The sequence below is a fragment of the Suillus bovinus genome (genome assembly GCF_016758785.1).
Source record: "Suillus bovinus strain UH-Sbo-P2 chromosome Unknown EDB93scaffold_12, whole genome shotgun sequence".
NCBI classification, from domain to species: Eukaryota; Fungi; Basidiomycota; class Agaricomycetes; order Boletales; family Suillaceae; genus Suillus; species Suillus bovinus.
In genome coordinates this window covers 252,059-277,038 of record NW_024542068.1, presented here as the reverse complement: position 1 = coordinate 277,038, position 24,980 = coordinate 252,059, and the positions used below count along the sequence as shown (strand labels likewise).

At 45.3% G+C, this 24,980-nt stretch overlaps 8 protein-coding genes across 8 annotated transcripts; 4 read left to right on the top strand and 4 right to left on the bottom strand.

Moving 5' to 3' along the window:
- Positions 1–330: 330 nt before the first annotated feature.
- Positions 331–3,031, bottom strand: EDB93DRAFT_1239317 (uncharacterized protein; the record flags this gene model as incomplete). Its single annotated transcript, XM_041451620.1, has 7 exons — positions 331–707; positions 758–1,811; positions 1,920–1,991; positions 2,100–2,486; positions 2,544–2,680; positions 2,724–2,829; positions 2,891–3,031. 7 exons carry the CDS (start codon positions 3,029–3,031, stop codon positions 331–333), a joined length of 2,274 nt encoding a protein of 757 aa, XP_041310174.1.
- A 2,144-nt stretch (positions 3,032–5,175) lies between these two features.
- EDB93DRAFT_1247980 (uncharacterized protein) lies at positions 5,176–6,816 on the top strand (the record flags this gene model as incomplete). The annotated part of the gene is made up of 6 exons (XM_041452658.1): positions 5,176–5,229; positions 5,281–5,578; positions 5,641–6,107; positions 6,262–6,330; positions 6,382–6,654; positions 6,703–6,816. 6 exons carry the CDS (start codon positions 5,176–5,178, stop codon positions 6,814–6,816), a joined length of 1,275 nt encoding a protein of 424 aa, XP_041310173.1.
- Positions 6,817–7,548: 732 nt separating this feature from the next.
- Positions 7,549–8,582, bottom strand: EDB93DRAFT_1102016 (uncharacterized protein; the record flags this gene model as incomplete). Its single annotated transcript, XM_041447166.1, has 8 exons — positions 7,549–7,575; positions 7,722–7,774; positions 7,869–7,926; positions 8,134–8,199; positions 8,271–8,293; positions 8,327–8,331; positions 8,415–8,478; positions 8,510–8,582. 8 exons carry the CDS (start codon positions 8,580–8,582, stop codon positions 7,549–7,551), a joined length of 369 nt encoding a protein of 122 aa, XP_041310172.1.
- Positions 8,583–9,716: 1,134 nt separating this feature from the next.
- On the bottom strand, positions 9,717–12,673 carry EDB93DRAFT_1102015 (uncharacterized protein; the record flags this gene model as incomplete). Its single annotated transcript, XM_041447165.1, has 7 exons — positions 9,717–10,150; positions 10,199–10,518; positions 10,565–10,770; positions 10,818–10,964; positions 10,998–11,177; positions 11,731–12,605; positions 12,652–12,673. The coding sequence occupies 7 exons, from the start codon at positions 12,671–12,673 to the stop codon at positions 9,717–9,719; spliced, it is 2,184 nt and encodes a 727-aa protein (XP_041310171.1).
- A 1,842-nt stretch (positions 12,674–14,515) lies between these two features.
- Positions 14,516–14,764, top strand: EDB93DRAFT_1081141 (uncharacterized protein; the record flags this gene model as incomplete). Its single annotated transcript, XM_041445593.1, has 1 exon — positions 14,516–14,764. The coding sequence occupies one exon, from the start codon at positions 14,516–14,518 to the stop codon at positions 14,762–14,764; it is 249 nt and encodes an 82-aa protein (XP_041310170.1).
- Positions 14,765–16,781: 2,017 nt separating this feature from the next.
- Positions 16,782–17,588, bottom strand: EDB93DRAFT_1247978 (uncharacterized protein; the record flags this gene model as incomplete). Its single annotated transcript, XM_041452657.1, has 4 exons — positions 16,782–17,023; positions 17,085–17,229; positions 17,278–17,391; positions 17,448–17,588. 4 exons carry the CDS (start codon positions 17,586–17,588, stop codon positions 16,782–16,784), a joined length of 642 nt encoding a protein of 213 aa, XP_041310169.1.
- A 490-nt stretch (positions 17,589–18,078) lies between these two features.
- EDB93DRAFT_1247977 (uncharacterized protein) lies at positions 18,079–20,303 on the top strand (the record flags this gene model as incomplete). Its single annotated transcript, XM_041452656.1, has 9 exons — positions 18,079–18,289; positions 18,347–18,420; positions 18,597–18,704; positions 18,753–19,034; positions 19,083–19,188; positions 19,238–19,505; positions 19,552–19,768; positions 19,819–20,122; positions 20,173–20,303. 9 exons carry the CDS (start codon positions 18,079–18,081, stop codon positions 20,301–20,303), a joined length of 1,701 nt encoding a protein of 566 aa, XP_041310168.1.
- A 1,907-nt stretch (positions 20,304–22,210) lies between these two features.
- EDB93DRAFT_1247976 (uncharacterized protein) lies at positions 22,211–23,369 on the top strand (the record flags this gene model as incomplete). The annotated part of the gene is made up of 4 exons (XM_041452655.1): positions 22,211–22,372; positions 22,424–22,783; positions 22,837–22,996; positions 23,044–23,369. 4 exons carry the CDS (start codon positions 22,211–22,213, stop codon positions 23,367–23,369), a joined length of 1,008 nt encoding a protein of 335 aa, XP_041310167.1.
- Between the last annotated feature and the right edge of the window lie 1,611 nt (positions 23,370–24,980).

Genomic DNA, 24,980 nt, shown 5'->3' with positions numbered 1-24,980 from the left:
TCTAATGTTGTGCTGGTCTTTTCTCTCAGGTACTATCTAGCATTAATGATGTATTAGTACTCACAAAGGTCTTTTCTCTTGGCATTCAGGCCATTGTTCATCTGCAAAACACCCAAGTTCTCGCTTAGGTCGCTTAAGCTGTCAAAGAAGTTTGATGGGTTACGACCTGCACCCTGAAGCATCCGATTGGTTGGACATGATCGATGTTTGCGTTATTCAAGTTGTGTCTTTGCACATCTTATCTTTACTTACATAGTAGTAGATAGTAAAGCTGACACTGATAATATCACATTGATCTACTACTAGTACTACACTGTTGGATAAAACGAACTACCAGAAATCTGTGTGCAATGAATGGTACCATTCCTTGTCTGAAAAACTGTTGAGATAAAAAGTATCATAAAGCTCCAAGGACGTTGCGGAAGTAACATCACAATTAACTCTTTCACCATATTCAGGGATCAATTCAATCGCATGAGTAACATCGACAAGAGGCACAATGATTCCAAGCCTCGCCTGTGTGCCATCAGGCCTAGTCTTAAACCGTCTCCTGACACGGTACATCATGACCACAGGATCATCCTGTGGACGCGAGATTACTTCAAAGAGTTGGATGTAAAGAAGTGGTTCAGCCAGTTCGGGAGGCAGCGTGGAGCCCCTCGTTGACAAGCCAAAGACCATTTGAACTTGCCCAACTACAACTTGATCTATAGGGCCAGGTGAGTATAACAAGGCTAATGAGATATTAGAATCTCACCATCATTCTGTGTCCGCAAGAGTACAACATCACAATTGCCGAGGGGGTAAGCTTGAGATGGTGGATATGCTTGAACTTGCTGACTTGGCATCACAAGACATGGGCGCAAGTCCGAATGTAACTGCAGACAGAATTTGTTCCAGACTTTGAGGAGACAGGTCTGGAAGTGGGGCCCAGGCCCATTGACATGCTCGATAAAGGAGCGGAGCTGGTCAGGAAAGCTTGGAAGCTGATATAACTGTGCCAAAAGGTTAGGTGACTTGTCGGCCAGATCGCTAGAGACGGTGACATGGAATGCGACAGTACTATCTTCAGAAAGAAGGCCCTTGAGGAAGTAATTACGAATGGGATGAGGGCCGTGAAAACGAGTGATGTCCTCAGGAGTGACACGTGCGATCCAACTGAACGCCGGGTCAATGTCAACGACTTCCTCAAATTCATTGTCGATTAAATTGTTGAGGGATAAGGTTTTTGAATGGAGGAGAGCGTAGAGGTCAAACTGGCGTGCTGTGTCTTCCCGATCCAAAAAGCGGACAATTTGCTGTGTAAAGCTTGCACGCTGGTGACTAGTGCACACAAAAGGACTTTTACAATGCGTGATCAGCATGCGTTCACTGGTCTTGGTTGTAAATTGGATTGGGGCGCCGATGTTAGGAATAACTCGAGCAAATGAAGAGAGGAGCTCAAGTTTGGGTATGTCAAAGTGCTCGATAGGACCAGTGGTCCCCCTGCAAGCCTCAGCATTGATGATTGCTCCTTTGAGGTGATGAAATTCTGCGAGCGAGGAAGTCATAGCAGTAATCGACGATGGTGTGAAAGTTGGTGATTGAGCTTGATAGATAAAATTGATAAGTGCACAAATTGCCTGAGTAAAACCTGGATCAGCAACACCCGCAATTGTGGCAACAATTGTGCGCTGAATATTGCGATGCTCCCGCCCGGTCATTTGCTGGACATGTGAGACACCTTGGGCAAAGTGGCGAGTTCCAATGCTCTTGTGCTGTCTACGAAAGCGGGAATCGAGCTCATCCGCCCCGAGAACCTCCTTGCACCACTTGAAGGCATGATCGAAATTTTTTTTATGGAGGGTATGAAGGATGTCGGGCACAAGGAACAACACAGGATCACTAAAGCACCAGTTTCACCAGAAGGGAAGTTGGACACCACTAAGGTAAAGTGCTTTGGCTTCCTCTTGGAACTGTTGGACTTTCCAAGGATCCACACATTGGCAAAGCTGGTGAAGCACTCCAATTGTGATATGCCCATGACGAGGAGGGTACAATATGCTGTCCCAAAATTGTGACTGAGTGGCTAAAGTAATAGGTGATACATTCTTACTGACACATGCAATCATCTGCTGTTTGGGGAGGTTGGCAGTGTATGCAACGAGGGGAGTGAATGCATAGCGTAAGTGACTGGACAGGTCCACCATGCTTGTGCCAGTCGCAGCGGCGATTTTCAGGTTTTCACACATGATATCTACACACCAGTGCCAGACACGGGCTTGCAAAAGTGAGCAGAAGTCCGGATGGCAAACAAATTGCGGGATAGGCATATAAGCAATGCATGACCATGCGTGCATAGTGGCTTTAATGCGGATATCTGATCGAATGTTAGCTGTGGTAAGGAACATTGGGTGCATCTCAAGTGCACCTGATTGGTGAGTGATGGGGGTTTTCTCAGAAGCGAGAACGATTGGTACAATAGTAGCACCTGGTGGAAGTTGGTCCTAAGAGCAAGGCAGCCATCATTAGGTATATTCCATAGAATAAAAAACACTATATACCTGGATCTTGTGAGCCCGTGAGCAGGACATCCATTCACTGTACTCTCGTTCTCTGTTGACCTTGATCTCATATGGATCAAACTCCACATTGTTGGCAAATATGGAGTTACCAAAGATATGCTGCATCACCTCCAAAGCTGTCGCACCAGATTAGGTGCACAGGATGAGTGGTGATGTAACCTTCAGTATGGATAGTCATACAGCGCCACTTTGGTCCCTTTGGCAAGGCATCCATGAAAGTGAACATTTGTTGGGCGGACTGTATATGCCAGTGGTTTCTGCATTTCTGACTTCACCTGCTCGTAAATCATTAGTGGTAATTCAACATTTGTAGCTATATCACTGACCCACAATAGCTTCAAAAACTGAGTTATTTGACCTTGGTTAAGATTGTCACTAAGAAATTTGGCTAACTTCCATTCCTCCCTGTCTGCAAATGGATAGTACACATTATGCATATGGTGAACCTCATAGTTGTGAGTCTTCATACGCTCAAATGTATTTGGTTTGTCAAAGGCATAGATAGATCCCGAGTTTTCATGATAACAAGCCGTGCGCTCCTCCCCTGGACCAGTGGGTTGGTGGATTGAAAGTGAGACAGGTATGCTGTTGCAGTGCGGATCATCCATCAAGTGATTGCACAGATCTTCTACTGACCTAAATTGCATTGCACAAGTGGGACAATTATACAACACTCCTCTGGCGACCAGAATCATTGCTTGGTGAGTACTTGAGTCGTCAAAAAAAGCACTTACTTGCCAGCCCTAAAAGATGCCTCATCAGATATAAAGTCATAAGGATCTGGTGAGTGATCTCTTTCTATGCTGAATGACATCGAGGGGATTATCAACGGAGTAGTACTGCTAGATCGATGACAGTTGCAAGTTTGCTGGCAGTCCTTGAAAATTCACTAAGTCCTTCAAACTCCAGTGACTGAGTTCAACAAACGGAATCTCACAGTGACTGGCCTGATAACACTTGTAAGTTTGCTTGCCACCTATCATGCCAGATGTTCTCATTATGAACTGTGGATATCAGAACCCCCCTAGCCCAACCAGCTCTGCAACTTACGTCGACTGTCCTTCTCCAGGTTACAAGGCTCTTATGGGCACCAAGGGGAAATTCACCTTGCCTGCGCCTGAGAGCGAGCCATGGATCTATGGCAGTCACCCATCCACTAGCATGTCAACCGGGATAAACTCTGAAATCTCTTCTGCTAGCTTTTTGGCTCAGGTAGGACTTATGCATTCATCCATTCCTTTATTATATCGTCATTAACAACTATATATTAGGCACAGGTCCTTTTAAATGATTCAGATATCCCTATGGATATAATAAAAGACGCCATCACAGCTCAGTTTGCTACCTGTGAGAAGCACCACACCCTCCTGATGTCGAAGATGTGGGAACTTGAGGAAATCAATCAGTGGAGGAGGTTCTTGAAACACACTGTTGCCACCTTGGAGAAAGAGCACAGGGCCACTCAATCAGGATTGAAATTATGGTTGGATTTCAGCAGAGAAGCAGATCTCGAAAGATTCAGCCCACACCATCCAGACCTACCGCAAAGAACAGGAGACTCTTAGTGCTGTATGCATGGACTTTGATAGCTTGGAAGGACTTGCTACTGCCCAAGGGTTGGCTGATTGTCACAACCCAATAACGAATTAACGCTGGGCAGAGACTAGGACTCAAACGAAGGTTATCGGACAAGAAAAGAGAGGAGCAGGTACGTCTTGGATTGCTACAGTTGTAGATACAAGAGGTTTGAACTAAAGAACTATCGACCAAGACATGCTAACTATATACAACTATTGAAACAGAGATTGAAACTGAGTTACAACTACTAGCCAATCATAAAATAGAAAAGGGAATCGTACCATAGAACATCATGGAATATTAAAGAAGCATCACGTGATCATATCTTATCTTATTGTATCTAATCTAATCTATTCACAATCAAAGAACTCGTCTTCTTCATCAGTCACATCGAAGACACGTGTTGTAGGCGCTAAAGGTATTTCGGGAATGATAGATGCTTTCAGGGTAGGGTTAGGGTTTGTCTTAGGCGCTGTATATTGGCGCTTAGGAAGATTCAGGAAAGAATAATGGTTTGTTAAAGGTACTCGTGACACTGATACACACTTTGTTCAAGAAGGTACAGGTGACAATGACTCTGATGAGGATTCTGTCATGACAGACGACGACGACATTGTAAGTTTGGTTCCTTCTCTCCATATACTCATTGCTAAATGTGTTCATTATTAGGCAGAGTATTAATATTATCAGTTGTGCTGAATAAATTATTGTTTGTGTGCATGGTCTCTCTTGGCGGGTCCAGTCACTGATCTGATTTGTATTTCTTCATCAGGAAGCGCTTGTTGTCTTAGTTGGATAATTCCAAGTTGTATTGGTTCTTCCGGACCAGTGTTTTGTAACCCTTGTACTATGACATTGTTATTACCTTTTTCATTGCACCTAGATTAAAGTCGCACTGATCGCCATGCCACGAGGCATGGTGCGTGATGATTATCTTTTCATGGATTATGTATTGGCACTGATCAGTGTGACTGTATCAAATGGTAAGACTAATTACGCGTTACTGATCATTATCTCTTCCCTTCCCTCTACCATGCCCCCCAAGGCTCCTGCAAAAAAATGGTGTCCGACACGAAGAAACGCAAAAGTAAGTGCTATGAACTATTATAAAGCTTTGAAGACACTGATTGGTATACAGACAATCAAAAAACCAGGGTGCAGATTGAACATCAACCCTTCTCTTCAACCCGATAGTAGTCAACTCGGACTTTACGAGGAATACATGCAGCCCCTGCAGTTATTCAATGACCTTTCAGCAATGGTTGAAGAACAAGAGGAGGATGAGGACGAGGATGAGGAGGATGCAGATGCGGAGAAGGAGGACCACAACAACAGCGATGAGGTAAACGACGAGCATGGGCTCCACCAGGAGCATTACCACCCACTTCCATACAACAATCCATCTTCGTCTCGGCCCTACCTTGAGCAGAACTATGGTGCGCCTCAGTCCTACAGTGCATCTCAAGCCTACGACCCTGGAGCTCCTCAACATTACCAGCCCCTCCCTATTACCCACCACTTTCCCCTCAGCCCCAGATGTATGATGGCCTGCTGCCTTCCAGTCCCATTTGTGACTTCCTGCCGTTCGACTACACACCTATGTTTGACAATCGACCTGAATCTAGCAATGTGCCATCATCTAGTTGGCAACCTGCTCGCACATCACTTGGTGTCTATGACAACTATCTGTCTCATGTGCCTATGTTCGACGACAACTATCTGTCTCATGCGCCTACGTTCGATGATCTCATACCTTCTGTGATCCAGGACCTCGAGCCCATTACGAGCTCGAGGTTCAGCGGTATTGAGCAAATGCGGAGAGAGCACCTTGAACGCCAACGGGTTCGGTGTGCAGTCCAAGCACGTATCAACCTTCCTGGAATCAAAAGAGTGTTTGTATATAACCCGCGCTGTCATCCAGCAGAGAGCCAACAAGGGCAGCTCATAACGACAGGCATAATCAGGGTATGTTTTCCAAATTTCTTATTTATACTCATATTTACATATTCTACAAATATAGCCCACAACCAAGGTCCTGGTTACAGTGCCGGTCCCCTCCCAATGACAACTACCACCTCCTTTCTGCCCCATATCCTCCACAACACCATCCAGCCCTCAGGGTGATGCTGACCTGCCCCAACAACTGACTGAAAAAGAGCGCAAAGAGTCGATGAAGGAGGCGAAGCATGTGATGTGCTGAAAGGTGATCCTCAGGAATGCAATGCTCACAACAGAGCAGAACACCCAGATGGCAGAGGAAGCATTTTTGGAGGCAGTGGGACGGGTAGCACCAGGTGTATCATTGACCACCTTGCAGATACCAGATCACGTTGAGTCCTGCAAGAAACTCTCGACAATCATGACCACCGTGTGTGGGGTCTTCAAGAAGGAGGCGCGATGTGCTCTTCCTAACCACTATTCTCTCACTATCAAAGCCGAAGACATGGGATCACTGATCGCTCACAGAGAAGCTACTGTTGCCCCACTTCTCATTAATCACACCTATCTATTCGTGAGTGCATTTTTTTTGTTCCAGGACTGCTAAACTAATTTCCCCCAGAAAGATCTAACAATTATGTCTCCTGTCAACCACCCCACCGTCATCGAGACGATCTACCATGCCCTCTGGACCACCTCGCTTCATGAATCACTCAACTTCGATGAGCTCGATTAGTTGTTCTCAATTGGGGGTGCTGCAGTCCATAGCACCCTACTGGAGTTCCAGGAGGGAGTCTATAAGTCAGTCCAATTTTCACCATCATCCTCGTCAGCAATGGAATACAAAGTCATTCAAACTCACAACACCATCATCTGGAACACACCCGCATTGCATGCCGCTTTGCAGTCTATAAAGCAAGATATGATTGCTCGAGGGATAGCTTTGCGTGCACGTTGATTAGGATTATAGTAGTACTGTAGATAATCTAGAGATGCAGCATCAATGACTTTAATCTTTGCTCTGATAATCTTTCAATCTCTCAATATAACTATTTTCTGCTAGACAAACTCAAATTCTGTAGCGAAAATCTTAACTGCTTGTGTACAACGTTAAGCGACTCGGGTAAATCAAAGTCCACTCAATGAGTAGTTTCAAGTTTTAGATGTTGGTTGTGTTTGAGTCGTGCCTCGATTCTAAGACATCTGTGTCACAAATACCTCTAATTACATACTTATAATCCTCTGAATTACATTGTTTCATGAAATTTATGTGTTTTTCCCCCGGGAGGTTTTTCCTGATGACTGTTCTGAATCTCTCCACATCACACCAACTAGGTGGGAAGACACCAAGATTTACATATGCGACATTCCACTCGATATCCTTCCGACTCTTGTCTGCACAAGAAGCGCAGCCTAATGCATATATTTATTTGCACATATCTATCCGCTCGTGCGCTAACATTCTTGTTCAGACAAGAGTAGCTAAAATCCTCACCTGGATAATTTACTCGATGTATGTGTCCAAACTTAATGCTATTACAGCAGTCCGACGCAATACGTCAGGCTGCGCGTCATAAAGCAGTGATCTCGCCTGTCACATCTTTAGCTCCCCGGCTGCTAAAACCTTTCCCCACAACATACCCACAGGAACATGATTTCCTTTGCTACCTCCCAGGCTGCAAGCTGCTTCCTTTCTGCACAAATGTAGATCGGTACGAAATGCACAAGAATGGTACTATGCACCACCACTTTCCATCAAAGATTAAATGAGGTTTCAACTCCTCATACTTTTTTCGTTTTTTTGGGATCCTTGTTTGTTGCCCAGTGGGGTGAGCGTCGCCCTATGCTGGACAGTACATACATATAGTAAGTTATGTCCATGGCTGTGGTGTTATAACCTTTTTCTTTCAATTCAGCGCATTCTAGCTGGACCATCAATCACAAACAGTTTCCCCTCCGACAGGCTGACATCATGACATTTTAACAGATGTCAAGGACCGACCGAAGCTCAAGGAAACCATGCTTGACCTCCGCACGGATTCGTCAGGCTTACAATGAGGACAAAACGATGAGACATAAATAATTCAGTTTCAAGGTATACATTCAAGATATTTCTGTCCTAAAATCTTCATTGCTCGAGCAGCAGCAACATTTATTCAGGAGCAAGCATTTCCCCAATGAACTACCTACTACATGTGGTCCCATTAACCACCCTGCACCAATGAGAAAGCAGAAACATGACTCACTGTACCTAGTTGTTGTCACATAAGTGCACCAAGTAAGGCTACCACGCTGGTGAGACAGCAAATTCTGGATGACACTACTCATACTCACCTCATCATAATGTGGGTCATTTCGTAGCATGCACTCATAGCCAGAGCAGCAATCTGAGCTTGAACTGCAATAGGCAGGATATCCAGAGCATTCACTTTCAACACTGACAGCCATGGACGTTGTCAAAGTGGCAACAACGGCAAGGACGACTTTGAAGGAGAGATGCATTATGTGTGAGATGCGATATGTGATCTCGAAAATGAATCAAGTGGTAGGAAGACTGGGTGTCTTTATTTCCTGAGCACTATTCTGCACAGAACTTATAACAGATGACACTTTTCATGCCAGCAGATTGCTGACGGAAATTTGTAAAGCAAGCAGGCACCACATCAGGGAATTGGCAAGAACTTGGTTTTTGTAGCTGTAAATGGTAAGTTTGGACCAAAAATCTACTGGATTATATCTGATGGCAAACAAATATATCCACAAAGCATAATGCTATCCAAGGACAAGCAAGTACAATACAGGCTTAACTCTGATGAACTAATATATGTTTCATAATCCCTCATAATTGTGAGGCCTGATAGATAAACCTTTGTAAGAAGTCCTGCATCTCGCTGACCCAGTGATCATCTATTGCATAAGGTTGACTTTGTTATGGCTGTTTGCAATTTCAATGACATAGCAATCGCGAATTACAAGACCAGTGTAATACTGATCCAGAGTGGTCATTATTCATAGTTGTGAGGGTTCCAGGGCAATGGCTTGTCACATGCTAGCAGTTTGCGATTGCAACGGTCATTCACTGCCTATGCGGAACTTTGTGATAGTTCTTTGCGCTGTGAACCAGTTAGTAATCACAAGTTGCAAAACTGACGTCACGTTGACACCAAATGATCTTTCCTCGTAGTTGTGATATCTCTATAGTAATGTCTTAGAAATACACTGGCTGTTATCAACAATAATGATCTTTGGTCACCTTATTTGCAATGTCCACCAGTAAGTTACCACCTACCCGACAGTGTCGGTGCGTGTGTGGTGAGTCAGAACAGGTCAGGCCTCTTGTTGGATATATTGAGAAGCTCGCATGTGTGGTACAGCAAGCATGAACATTTCAGATCTTTCGGGCACATGTTCTCACACGTCAGTAATGAAAAAAGTAAATGGTTCGCTGATTGGAACCAAGCCTGCCGCTCAGTGTCAACTTTGCTGACACAAAAGATTGACATTATACCACATATATTCTCAAACACTCACAAAATCAATAGTAGGTTGAAGTAGAGCTGAGATTTGTATCATAAGATAAGAACAGAGGCAATTGTCCTAAATAATCAGATCCATCTACTTTATTATAGCTATATATCACTTCATATGTTTTGCAGGTTCCACCAGACACAACTGATTAAAACCCACATTTATGGTAACAGTTGCACTAATCCTAAGGTCAACAGCCTTTTTCTTGGTCCAACAATTCACAATAGTTCCAAGAGCTCCACAATGAACCCCACCCAGAAGAAGGCACTGTTGGTTTTTCTTGTGTGGATGAGCCGGGCTCAGATCGCTGGCAGGGATATGATAGTGTTCGATTGCAGCGCCTGTGCTATTGGATGTACAGAATACAGCAACATGACCCTCCAGTGCAGGTCCATTCTCACCACAGAACGGGTCAGGACAAGCCATTGATACAAACTGTTTGTATAGCCTACTGTGGAGGAAGTTCAGCGACACCTTCAATAGTACATGGTATGTGAAGAATTTCAATGAAAATTCTTTCGACATCAACCAAGGCAGTGGGCCTGGAATAAAATAAATAGACATTGTGAATGGTGAAGTTGAGGACTTACCACTGTCTTGGGAGTTCTCTGCTTCAGTGTCCTGGGCATCAACGGTCCAGGGGTCTTGTATCGACGAGGTGGGATTGATACTCAATGTAGAGTCATGTGTCTTATCAACCTCAGAGCTTGCGGACCAGGTAGACCATTCATTGAATGGTGATGGACTGGGACCTGTGAGAGAGACCAACGAGCTGGAAGGATTTTGTTCTTGTTTGACGGGTGGGGTAGTGGATCGAGGCGGCAGTGCCAAGTATGATCGCCTCCTCATTTCACAGAATGAGGCTAACTCTGGGCCTTCGAGCATCGCACCATTGAGTCTCATTCCATACCTAAATATTGTGAGCTTCAGAACAACTCAAAATAAAAGTGTCTCACCTGGTAGCGACTTCATACAGTTTGAGTTCGATGCGCTGCTGCCCATGCACAGCAACAGAGCAGGTCTCAAAGGAAATAGAGTAAAGTGTGGCTCGATAGCCTTTCTGATTGCCACTAATAATGAATACTTCATGGCCAATATCGTTCTGAAACAAATCCAAGAAGGCATTGCGTATCTTGGTCACAAATCTGATTGGGACACAGAGCTATTACATGTGTTAAATGTGTTCGAGATGAGGCGAATTGTACTTACAAGCGATTGGTCACCACTACATAGTATGGTCAAACAAGTGTTTGGAATATCAACGCTGTGCACAACCCCTTTTGCCTGATACTCCGGTCCACGGGCAACAGTCACAACGTCTCCAGGCCTCACATCATAACCCTTGTCCTTTGTGTACTGAATAGTGTGGGTGAGGCTCATTCATTGAACCATTGCTACAGGAACTGAAATACTGGCAAGTCCAGAGCTGGACTCTCTGCCATCCTCAGTGAGGATATCCTGGAACCATAGATTAGTCGATCCCTTGCAATACCACTCCACAATGCTGTGTTTCCCCATGTGCTTGCCATTCAGCACTTCTATGTGGTCCCCAATTTCGATGGAGTCGGACTCGGGGGAGGTTCAAGATATTGATGCATTGGTAGCTGCAAGTGCATAGTGTGATCCAAGGGACACTGATCCAAGTAGTACTTAGAAACTTCCACCTATATTCAAATGTCAGACAATTTTGCAGTTTTGTGACATCAGGAAAAAACCAAAATGGTGGGAGTACTAGTGACAGTTACATAGTCCTACATAGCTACAGTAGTGATATATAGTCAACCAAGTTACTCTATAGTCCTATGTAGCCGAAGTGAGGGCTATGCAGAGCTACCAGAGGTGCTGCGAGTGACTTGTAGTCCAGTAGCAACAGTAGCAGATCATAGTATCACGGAGCAGTGTAGTACTAAGTAATAGCGGAAATACAAAAAGTATCTAAGTCAATGAATGTATTCAGATACTACAAGCTACTACAGTATTGCCTCGTAGTACTATGTAATACTACGTAGTTGCCTTACTGGCTATATACAAGGCAGGTAGCTCCCGAGCTCTGCTGACTATGCTGACTATATAGCACTATATAGTCAGCTTGCTTTTTCCTGATGGATTGTGCCAGACTTACCTGCTTGTTAGAGATATTTTGACAGATGTCAAATATTTCTTCCTGCATTTGAATGATGTGCCCTTCTAATCCAAAATATGGACCAGCTACAACTTTGATGGTGTCGCCGACCCGAAATACTTGTTCTATGCCTTCGAAACGAACCTCTATTTGTTCTGGACATCTATCAAATGCAAATTTCAGACTTGCGGAACCAACTGTATGGTCTGTCAAGATAACCTGACCTGACTCTCCATGAAGAGGGCCTTCAATGACCCTGGCCCAGTCGCCCATGCGCAAAAATTGCATCAAAAACAAGACCACAGTTTTCTTCAGAAACGGTTTGTCCCATCCAGATTGGAGATGGAGTCGAATGTCGTCGATGTGAGGGGAGGCAAGAAGTTTGAGGTTATTGTGGTGGAAGTCTTTCAGTAAGAGACCCATGTAGTAGCTTTGTCCTTCATATGTCCATCCTACTACTTCACCATTACGAATGATATCAGAAACAGCCTTATTGGTCGGAAAGCGAGATCGATCGAGCAGCGCTTGAGTTCCCTGAGGCATTGAATAGGGGAAGCCCAATGGAGGAACCAAGACCTTGACAGAACTCTCTGTCTGGGACTCTACTTTGCCTATGTAGCCCCTGTGTGGGCTGTGCCTGATCCTCACCCAAGCAGGGCTAAGAGATTGGAACAGTGAACCTTCGACGGCTTCACATTCTGCTTCTGTGATGCGAAGACATTGCTTCACAGCAAGACTGTGTGAGGTAGGCAGTGCTTCACAGATCGTTTTGGGGCTATCTGCGACTATGTAAAGTTGCCCTGCTACCCAAGTTGATAAGCTAACGGAAAACTTTTGGCTCCGAAGGTGTTCAGCAATATATTCTGTAGCAGTTCCTGTGATGCAATGAGCGGTATGCTAAGTGATGCAAAATAAACATACTTTGAATATCAAGTAAATACATCTTGCTTTCGGGTGCCAAAATGTTAGGTAAGGATGATGGGATCGAGGCCGCTTTGGAAGTGAGAGCACAGTGACCTTGCGACAAGCGACGAGAATTCTCTTCTAACTTACTGGCCTAGTCATCGAATCTTTTGGCCAATCTCTCTTTCGCCGATGGTCCTGACATGCGTATAGCCATCTGCAACCATTCAAAGTCACCATCTTTATCCTCCTCATCCTCATCTTCAGAAGCTTCGATGATGATATATGGATTGCGAATAGACTATGTTTCCTCTTTAGTATATATGTTACGACTTGGATGGTATCTGTTGGCGACACTCAAACAGAGCGTGTGTCATCAACGGTCGAGGACGTCCTTGGGCTAGCCCAAGGTTAGGGGTCTTACTTGGCGAGGCTTCGGCAAGTAAGATTTGACGCCTATGTCCAAATCGGGTAGCTTATGTCAAGCGGGTGCGAGACGATAAGCTATATCGGCCAAGGCTTACAACACCCGAAGGTTAATCGTAAGATCGTCATTAATTAGAAGGACAGAAGTCCAACTAGTTAACAGGGGCTTTGCTCGTTCAATGAAGTCGATGAGTAAAGATCGAGACTATAGGCTTATCTGCGAAGAGCAGATAAGAAGATAGAATATAGACTGCTGGTGAGGCAGAAAGGATCACTCTGGTGAGAGTAGGAGGTCAAGAACCAAGTAGATTCAAGTTAGGGAATATGGTACATGGTAGCGAGTTTATATAGAGGACAGGAGACATATTAGTGGGTGATAACTCGTACTACCAAGAGAGGCAAACAGTAAAGGGTGTAACCATAAAAGGAAAGCACATTCGTGTTGAGACACAGGGTGAGGCAGAACGTGCTAGATAAGAAAGTGAGTCAAAGATCGAAATAAGAAGTGAAACGCGCAGGGGCATGATTGTGCAGCTGCGGATCTAAGTATAAGTCGCATGTGCGACTGCGCACTGAGTCAGAGATCAAGAAAGGGAAAAAGGGCAAAGGGGATGCGTCGTGCATCATATCATAGGTTACCGTCTGGACAGTAAGGGCAAGGGGACTGTCCACAGGATCAGTCAGGTGGAGGAACGGAGCATGGGTATGCTTCGTCAGCAAAAGGATCCAGCCAAATGTACTGGCTCTGCTGGAGCGACAGGTAGAGGGCAAAAGGGAATGCGAGAATGACAAGGATGACGAGGGTGAGGTCGGGGTAAGGGTATGACACGAGGGCTGATACGAGGAGGATGAGGAGAAAAATGGTAGGGGCCCAAGCATCTAGATGTTCTTGTAACAATATACCATTATCAGCCATGGTATTTCACTTACTTTAGGCACACAAGATTGCTTTTTGCATGAGCTTGACAATTGGCAGCTGTCTGTTCTCAATATAGACATGGATACGGAAGTGTCTTTTGGTGCAGGAGAGGGGGGAGCAGGGGGTACGTGCCTGGCCATAGCGATATTTTTGGATACCTTACGCGTTTGCAACAAATTCACTGTGCTACCTGCTGCCGAAAATTCTATACATACCCACAGGAATGTGATTTCCTTCGCTATCTCCGCAAGCAGCTTCCTTTTTGCACAAATGTGGATCGGTACGACATGAGGAACCTTCTTTTTCAATCCACCGCGTTGCTATGGTGCCGATCACTTAGTGACCACCACTTAAGTGCAGTGGCCAAACTGACCTCCAGTGACCGATAACATAAACCCTAACCCTAAGTATGATTGATACGGGCTGGCGACTGCGTGCGGATCCTCTGACACGGCTCCTTCGATCTTAGTGCCCCATAGTTCATGTTACAGTAGAGACACATACACAGATGCTTTGTGAATATAACTACCAGTCTCCATGTCCACCTCCAAGAAGCTTGCTGCTGACGGCACTTTCGAGACATTGAAAAAGAATATGCCCTTAGTGATGCAGTCTGTGCAGCTCTGTACAATCCGACTGTGGGAACATTGCATGCACCACTGGATGGAGGCATATTGGACAGGCCTGGGGACGAAAGATGCTCAATTTCACGTCAAGCAATTTAGTTCTACTAAGTATAAGTCACATAGACGTGTTCCTGAGGCAGTGGCATGTACTTTTGACTGATGGGGAGTCGTAGTTCTATATGTGGCCAAATCAGCATCTTCATGAAAAAATTTCTCGCTCAAATTTGATCCAATTGAAAATTCCTCTTGTAGGTTTACTCTACTCGTTGAAAGGATCGTTTCTGCAAGAGCATATAAAAATCTGATATTTTTTCATGGGGGTGGGAACCTTGCACAAAAGTAGTGGTATCTAAGTGATCGGCACCATAGCTGGACCATCAATCACAAATAGTTTCCCCTCCGACCGGTTAACATCACATCATTTAATATATGTCAAGGACCAACACTCAAGAAAACCATGCTTGACCTCCGCACGGGTTCGTTAGGTTTACAACGAGTAGAAACCGATGAGATGTAAATAATTCAGTCAAAAGTTATCCAAATTTTTTAGATATTTTTCTGTCCTAAAATCTTCATTGCTCAAGCAGCAGTAACATTTATTCAAAAGCAAGTGTTTCCGCAATGAACTACCTACGTGTGGTCCCATTAACCACCCTGCACCAATGAGAAAGCAAAAACATTACTCACTATAGCTCATTCGATCACACACATGTGCATCAAGTAAGGCTACCACGCAGGTGAGACAACAAATTCTGGATGAAACTACTCATGCTCACCACATCAAATGTTGGGTCATTTCGTAGCACGCACTGATAGCCATGGCAGCAATCTGCCTTTGATTTGCAACCACCATATGTGGAGCATTCACTGTCAGCACTGACAGCCATAGATGCTGTCAACGCGACAACAATGGCGAGGACGAATCAGAAGGAGAGATGCATTATGTGAGATGCGACTTGTATGTGATGATCTTGAAAATGAATTGATTGGTAGGAAGACTGGGTGTCTTTATTTCCTGAGCACTATTCTGCGCAGAACTTATAACAGATGGCATTTGCCATGCCAGCAGGACAGAAATTTGTAAAGCAAGCAACTACTTCTCCTCCGAGTCTAGGAGCGCAGAAAACCAACTTAATGAAATCACGTGCCACGCGCACAATCTTCACACTGATATATCGAATAGCCGCTGGTTTGGTGTCCACCTCGTCATGCTAACACACACTCTGATCCTCTTGTCACCGTGACCCGTCTCACAGCTTAAGCTTAAGCTGATATGATATCTATCTGATGCTTTCGCTTCATGATTGGAGCTGTGGTATATTCTTTGCTGTTCTGTCACCTCATGCTATTTTCACAGGTGACAGGAATTACAACCTCTTGACGACGGCAATCATGGTTAAATTATCTTTACTGGCCGGAGCAGATGAGGACAAAGAAAGTGCAGATGTAGTATTGATTTTGTATTATGAAGGGACAATAAAACCCAATGAACGAAGGTCCTGGTCATCACTTGCATGCATACAAATTGATCTGTGTAACATATCTTCCAGTTAGGCTCGTGACCAGCCTGGCGTATACTACCACGGATGCTCAAGTGGCGTAGCTACACTACCAACTGCCACTTTGGGCGTAACCGAGAAAGTGAGAAAACTATGCCGTGTTCATGGGAACCAGCTGTGTCGTGTGTCTTATAGAGCTTTATGTGACAAATTAAAAATTTATCAAATAAAGGGTACAAATCCGGGATGTGTCAGGGAATTTGTCCTGATCTCCTACAGAGATAGTAAGAGGCTTTGTATACATAAATAATATCCTGTACAAATGTTGCATGGCAGATGTATGAGGAGGATCAGCATGAGTTATGTGGTCAGGGTCCGGGCGTGAGATATTGCTGAGACACCTGCCAGATATCCTACAGATATCTGAATGCCACCTACCAATTGAGCTCTGTCTGCACACAATAATACTCGAAGCCCCTGCAACAGCATCACAATGTCTTCAACCGCAACAGTATTTCTGTTCAAGTCCTCGACATCATGGTAGCTATTTGATGAAAGAAATGATAATTGGCATTGAGCATCATAGTGACGGAGCACAATTGTGAAGTGAGGTATGTACTACATGTGCATAAATATCCTGCCTGAAACTACATTGATCACTACTACATCATGATGAAATCAGTCATTAGCAATGAGGGAATAAGGATAGAAGAGGGCCGCATCCCTGCAAAGTGCATCCCAGATCTCACTCAAGTCCTCAGCATCTCTCTCATCACCTCCCCTTATTAAAAAGATGTTGTTGTTGTCGACATTGATATTATCATCTGAGGTCTCCAGCCACTGCTCGATGAATGCGCCTTCCAATGGAATGCGGGGATCCCACATATGCCAGGTACCTCTTGGGAAGGAGGGGAATGCAGCTATGAACGTCAACCAAAATATATCACGTCCCCATGTCCACTGTGGCAATTCCATATCGACTTCGATTAGCCATTTTTCGATCCAGTTTGGATAGCAATTCCCAATCAGTCCGCTTGTTATAGTTGAAGTGTGATGGAAGAGGGAGGAATGGAATGGGAATGTTGTTGGCAGGAGAGACAGAGTCATCGGATAATAGTTCAAAGTCCTTGACAGAATGTAAGTTGTATACAGCGAGGAGATCAAACACACTCACATCATTTACAGGACTTCCAGGAAGGGAGTGCCAGCAGTCCAAGGACATAGTTTGTACAATGGGCATGGCGAAGCATCCAAACTCTTCGGCGATTGAAACTGATATTTCAATAGGCTGCAGCCAAACGATGTAAGTGCATCTTGTCAGTTGCCAGTGGAAATCGCACTGACTATGGCCTGCTCTATGAGATGCCTTGGAAGTTTTCCGAAGAATTGAATCGCGAGAAGCATTGGTTGGAGTGTAACATCGTCCGCATCCTTGGATTCGACACCAGGATAGACTGTGGAGTGGTGCGTGAGTACGCTAGACATATTGAATTTGTTTGAAGCTCAAGGAACTGTTATTGAGGATGTGAGATTTCGGACTTTGCAAGAATTCACTATCGTGCACCATGTGACTTTACACTCCATTGGTCATCACAAAGACTCAATTCCATCCATGGTGCACCACAATGATCTTGTTGACGGTACAAGTAAGTTGGTCATTCTATTGCTTGTTATTATCTACTGAACTTTTTGATAACTGATACAGTTCTACAATTCTGTGACTGACACCCATAAACGCATCCTCTGCATATCATGCCCCAGGACATTATCTGGTGCCTATCAGTACCATGGAGCTCCGCTTTGCCAAGAAACATATAGAGTCAGTAAGGCATGAGCATCATGTTGAAAAGGCCAGGAATGGCCAGACGCCATCTTCGAATCCTGTTTTCAAGGCCCAGCCGATCAAGAAGAGTCTCAAAAAACCCAATCAGTTCTATCATGGGGTTAGATGGGCATCCATGACACCCCCAATACGATGGACTTGGAGATCCTGTTGTCCGAGTTATTGGATGATATCGCCAGAAGCCGAACAGTTGAGTTTAGCGAAGGTGTTACTGATGTCTTTGCCAAACTTCAAGAAACTCTCACCTCTGGGCAAGTTCCTTTCTCAACACCACTTGCTCCCATCACCGAGGACGACGAGTTAGTTGATTATGGCGCACCTGATTTTGGGATAGAAATTACGGGTACGCATATTGTTTTCTCCAAACTGTTTTCATGTCTAAAGGCATTTACATTCACAGATATCAACTTTCCAGAAACAAGGGCTGCTATTCTCGATACAAACAGTCCAACATATCCTTGGCCTTCAAAAGCAGTGAGCACTTGTCCCTCAGTTCGCATGATGAATGCTTACACTCTCTCGAGGATTTTGTGACTGCCCTTCTGTTCAGCTCCCCACATCTTCCCTTTTCTGATGCCCAGAAGAAGGCAACACTCAACTGGGCCAAGGAACTTGGCGCATAAAATGTGCCCTTGCTCTATGCCATCAAGAAGTGTCAGAAATTTGTTGAAGATCTCCTCGGTCAACCAACAGAGAAGGTTACTGCTCGGTCTGGGAACACCTTCTATATCAATAACATTGCAAAAGCAATCTCACATGTATGTTCAATTTTGTTTCGAGTTTGAGTCGCACTCATCATATTTTAGGACTATGGAAACCCACTCACTTGCTTTGCGATGCAAGACTATCCTGAAGATGGCAGGAAAGGAATGTCTCAGGTCTTTCATGGCAAAAAGATGCTGCTCGATCTTCCATCTCCTCCAGCATTTTTTTCATCAATGAGCTGTTGCAAGATACTTCGGGAGACTACTTCATCCCGGAGCAGTTTTTTCCTCGGTTCTTCGTCTGTTGACGATGATGTTGAACATTGCAAGAAATCTGACACCAAAATTCTATATGCCCTTGGTCAGGCTGTTCAACGAACTGATGTACGTGACCGTCAGTTTTTGTATGTGCTTACTTTGACCACTCAATAGGCAGGATTCATCGTCAATGATGAACAGGAAATCATCCCGACATCAATGTTTGTACGGTCATACGAAGACATTGCGTCAACGGGAGAGCTCTATTGCGGTCTCACAGGTATGCTAAAATATTGGTTTATTGATTGTAACACTAATCCTTTCAACAGCCTCTTCCGTCCAGTACGCATCACTTGCGCCTAACCCACTGCGCGAAAAGGCACAAGGCCGAATGGTGTATGCAGTCCCATTAATAATTTTCATGGATGACGTCTCGGGCAACATCTCGAAACAATGGAATAAGCACCATGCGGTCTACATGTCAAATGCAAACCTACCGCATGAGATGCTTGAGAAGGAGTTTTTTGTGTGCTTTGTCACATCCTCTCCCCATGCTGCACCAATGGAACTGATGCGAGCGATGAAAGACTCGCTATGGTATGTAGCCTTCTGGATGTCATGGATCCATTCTGACTGTTCATAGTGATGCAGCGGACTCTGGTATCATCGCTTGGGATTGCAAGGATCAAGAGGAGGTGATGCTGATACCATACGGGTTATTCATTGCTGGAGATAATCCAATGCAGGCCGAAGAATGCAGTCATGCTGGCTTCAATTGCAATTACTTCTGCCAGACATGCGATGTTGGTGGTACAAAGGAATACAAGACGTCTAACGAAGGTTATAATAGCATCTTTACTGTGTGTGCGCATCATACTATCTTCAAACCGAACTGATCTTATATTTGCAGTCGGGAAACTTACGAACACCTGAAAAGACAGCCGAGAGTATACAACACCAGTTTGACGCTGCTATGAAACCGGGTGCCACGACCAAAGTACAGAACACTATGTCTTCCACTGGCATTCGTGACAGTGCTTCAGCATCCATTCTGGAATCATTGGTTGAACTAGGCAAGAAACTTCGTAAGCGTGAGCCAGGCTCCCAAGCAACATCTGAAAGCGAGGTTATAGCAGCACTTGAAAAAGAGTTTGAGGAACAGTTGCAAGGCGCCATATTAGATGATGCCATAAATACGTTGCTTGGCATGAATGGTATGTTTGATCTGTATTGTTGATATCGTGCTCATAGTATTGTATGGTAGGAATCAGTATGCACTTGGACATGCCAACCGAGATCCTTCATACAATTTTGTTGTGTGTTGTCAAATACTTTTGGGGTCAGACTGTGTTTCTCCTTGAGAAAGCAAAGGTCCTGCATATGTTTCAGAGCTGACTCGAGTCTGTTGACAGTGACAGAATGAATGCACCCTCCCTGAATGCCGACTATATATGCCACTACAAAGGAAGTTGTTGGAGATTAGAGAAACGAGGGGGTGTGTTGGAGATTGAAGAGTTGAAGGGCATTTGTTCTTGATCATTGTTTCTCTACTTTTGGACTGATTAACATTATGATAGAGTCGAGGGCACAACCTCGCCACTTCATACCATATGGCTGTTACTCCGCACCACATGGCTACTACTTCGTATCATATTCAAGCTCCATCGTCATTCGCATAAGTATCTTGCGTCCTCATTGTCCGTGTACCTCAGTTGTTGTTCACCAACGCTGAGGTACGTATTTTTGTCTTTCTTGCACACAGTTCTTGTACTCATTTAAAATACTCTAGTGTACTTCCTACAGGTACTTTGAACATATTAATATAGTTGTTGTTCACCAACGCTGAGCGTACTTCCTACAGAAGTCTTATTGGGAAACACTTCAAGAGCTTGGCGCAAGTAATGCCCTTCCTAGTCCACAATCTTGTTCCTCGGACAGTTCTCAATGGATGGACCATAATCGGAGAACTTGTTGCACTCGTATGGCACACGACAATACCAGACACTGAAACGTATCTTGTTAGTTCATACCGAAGTCATTCAAGGCACTGTAAAGAGTAGATCTGGTCTGGGCTCCACTGAATGTGAGTCCCTAGTCCTGAGGGATGCGAGTATGCTTCGTCCCAAGAGACAACCTAAAAACTACCTTGATAATGCAAGGGAAGTCTTACACAGTTAGAGAGTAGACAATATATTGGAAGAAAACCTCTTCAATGCTCGTCCGTAGTTCCGAGACTACTTCCGAAGTACCGAGAAACTTGTCCGATGCGACCAAAGGTCGTCTGAGGCTGCGAAAGTGTTGTCCGAAGTAGCGCAATGCCTTCTGAGGCTTGCAAAAGCTGTCCAAAGGTCTATATATGTTGGTGTGTCGATGTGTCGGTATGTCGGTGTGTCGAATAACAGTATAAGACTTTTGCGCAACGTCCGAAGTCCGGAACAATGCTAATCTATCGGGGCTCGAGAATAAACGAAGTGTGAACTTGGCAGCGGTTTAGCTAGACAATCGTTCCGAATGAACTAGGATCAATTGCGCAGTTTATGATTATACCGAGGTGACTCTACTAATTACTACTTCGAAGTACGGGAAGTGAAGTGCCCTATCAGTAGCCAGCGAGCGAGATTATATCCTACTTCCGTGAGAGGCCGGAATCCGTAGGCAAAACTAGTAGCGAGATAAGCAAGTCCGAACCTATGTAATAAGCTGCAAGGTATGCAAGAATACAAGTATACATGTAATAAGCCGCAATGTGTGCTGCTTATATGTATTCCTGAGGCTCCTGACAGGATGCCGATGGGATTGTTATCCATGTAGTACTAAGACGTAGTCAACATATAGTCAGAATAAAGGAAAACACACCAGCGAAGTCAAAAGGACGAGGATAGGACATGGTATGGTAACTTGCGAGGTTCGGACGGGTCTCAGAACACAAAAAACTGCCTGCGGAAGGTTCGGACAAGTGCGCGCAGCCTTCAGAAGGTCAAGGGAGGTCGGGGAATGGTATAAACGTAGGTATTGGATTGCCTGGTTTCGAGCCCAGCGCCGCAGCCATCATTACATCTGCGGGGGCCTTAAATACTGACCGTCCTCGGTCACCAATACTCGAATAGACTTAGTGAAAATTCTGTGAATTTGGGTGCACATGACTGAAGTTCCAAAAAGGGAAATAATGCGGGGTTCGGTGGTTCGGCAAATTGCGAGAAGTGGACGGAAAAATAGAAGTCCGCTGTGGTGAAATTGTCGTTCTCTATAAAGTCCCGGTCCTTTCTCGCCACTCGTTTCTTTCCTTAACTTTTCACATCACTATGTCCTTTTTCCAATCCTCTGTCAACCCAGATGCCGAGCGCATCATGCACACATTCCTTGCCCTCGTCATTGAGCTCGACCAGCTCTCAGCGATCATTCCGGAGGAGGACACTCCCTTCCTCGACAAGGAAGTTTGGTGCCGTGACTGGTCCAAATTTTTCGTGAGTACTTGCTTCCTCAAGAGTTTCCTGACAATGCTGATGTCCTTTTAGGATAACTTCTCCTCTTGCCAGAAGGAGGCAAAGGAGAAGGGCGTGACTCTCCTGATGTCTGGCGAGATTGCTGCAAAGGGCGATGCCTGCATTGCCGCCCTTCCGAAGGTTCAGGACGCGGTTCGTTTGATGAAGGAGGAGGCCGCCAAGCAGGCCGAGGCGAAGGCTGCGGAGGAGGAACGGGTTAGGCTCGCGGAGGAGGAACAGAGGAGGTTGGCAAGCGAGGAAGCGGCGAGGAAGGTTGCCAAGGAGGAGACTACGGCACCAGATGAGGAAGAGAAGGAGTCGTCCGAGGAGGAGGAGGAGGAGGAGGAGGAAGGTGACACGGAAGCATCGGGCGATCAGTATGTTCGTCCTAGGGTGAGTTTTTCCTCTTTCTCTTTCCTTATGCACTTAACATTTTTTTTCCTCAGACGGGTCACATGTCGACCAAATCTACGCTGGCAATCCGGTACTCTAAGCGGTGTGCTCGCTGCGAGTGGCAGAATTCCGCCTGCTTTGGTTTGGCGGGCCAGAGCTGCCAAGCGTGCAAGAGAGTGCACGTCCGGTGCGAGTACAGCACCACTCCACCTAGTAAGTCTCTTCCCTTCTCGCTTACTCTTACTAACTCTTTTCTCTAGAAGGCAAGAAGGCTGTGGCGGCAACTCCGGCGCTGGTCGCTGGGCCTTCTCGCCCCTGCAGCTGTTCCAGGTGGCGCGGGCCATCTCTATTTCGGAGGACGATCGCATTGCAGCCTCACCCAGTCGCAAGAGGCTTGAAGAGGAAAGCCATGGAAGCATTGGAGGAGGAGGTGGAGACTTTGGATGAGGTGGACGAGGCTTTGCAGAAGCAGTTCAAGGTGATGGAGGCTAAGTGTGTTCAGGCAGAGGGGATAGCGAGGGAGATGTGGATCGGCATGGACCTTATTGCTAGGATGATCGCGAAGCGGCGCCGCATGCACAAATAATTTACTTTTTTTTTACTTTACTTTCTCTTCTCGCGCAAAGTCGCCGCCTTTGGGCCAATACCATAGAGTTCTGGTCCTTCCTGTGTGAATGTCTTGAACCAATACCATGTCCTCTTCCTGTACCTGTAAGGACTTCGCTGTGCCTAAGAATTGAATATAAGAAGTTTTTAAGTGCATGATCATCAGAAGAAGATTTAGAACTAAGAGATCAAATACAGATCGTGCGGAGTACCATCCGTCTTATCTTCGTCGATTTGCTGTCTGTTTCTATTCCTTCGGATGCTCGGATCGTATCCCCTTGGTTCTGGAACATCAAAGTGTGTGGCGCGCTACCTCCGCGTGAGAAGAAAAATATGTACGGTAATATTCGGTGCGCAGGGGTATATCTCGGAAGTCCATTGCTTGTTCTTGGAATTTTTTGCATGGCTAAATAAGAGTCTATACGCTTGCGCGCGGATCATATGTAAGTGGTTTCGGAATGTTCGGAGATGCAAATTAGCTCTTCAAAGATAAATGATGCGACGATCTTCGCAGATTCTTTGTGGAGCATCCACCATTCCGGATATGCGGTGAGCGCACAGCAAGCGTGAATGATTTGGTCAAACCCACCGGCCCTCGGCATCATCATAATGTTGATGTGTACCCTTTGGAATATCCCTCCGGGTATCGCAACTATTGGCGGGATGTGCAACTTCCGGGTCTGTCGGATCTGGCACTTGTGACAGCTCCTGTTATACCATTTGATGTCATCGGTCATTAGCGGCCACCAAAATCTGAGAAGAAGACGGATTCGGATCGTAAATACCCCCTTGTGCCCGAGGTCATCATGTGCCTCTTTGAGTATCCGATACCGCTTTGCTTCAGGGACAACGAGCTGATGCTTCCCCTGTGTATGTTTCCTCCATAGTCTTCCATCGAAGATGAAATACTGTCGAGATGCACTGACGAAGGTCTCGAATTCTTCGTCCGAAAGTTCCAAGGGTCGTTCTCGGTTCTCTAGGAATTTCTGAATTTTCAAGATCCTTGCATCTTTTGCTTTAGCAATCTCGGAACGCGGGATGTGGATATCATCGGAACCACCTTCAGTGGTACCTAAAAATGCGGAAAGGACGGGGGGACGAGTTAGTGGGTTTGGTACGGATACGGTATACGGGTAGTGCGGGTTATCGGAGTCCATCCGCACAATAGCATAAGTGCGGTCATTGACAATTTCCATAGAAAACGAGTATGAGCGGTTGAGCCAGTCCTCATGGTCGTCGCTTTCGTCCAGATCTTCGGGTGCATGGGGTCTCCTTGAGAGTCCAGTCAACACCTGCGTGCTTCGCTGCAGGAACATGAATTAGCAAGAATCGGAATAAGAGAATACCCGCGATCCATTGGTTGATCGTCACGTTAGGCTGGAGATCGGGGTTATTAATCATCCCTTTAATATACTTTGCGTCGACCTCAACCGTGAGATTGGTGACACCGAAGATAAAAACTTGGACTGCGCGAAGTGCACGGAACAATCCATATAACTCGAGTTTCGCTTGCGAATAGTGGGTTTCTACTTCCGTAAGCGCGATGGATCCAAAGCGGTTCGGGTAGCATTTTCCGTCTTCGCCGACTTGG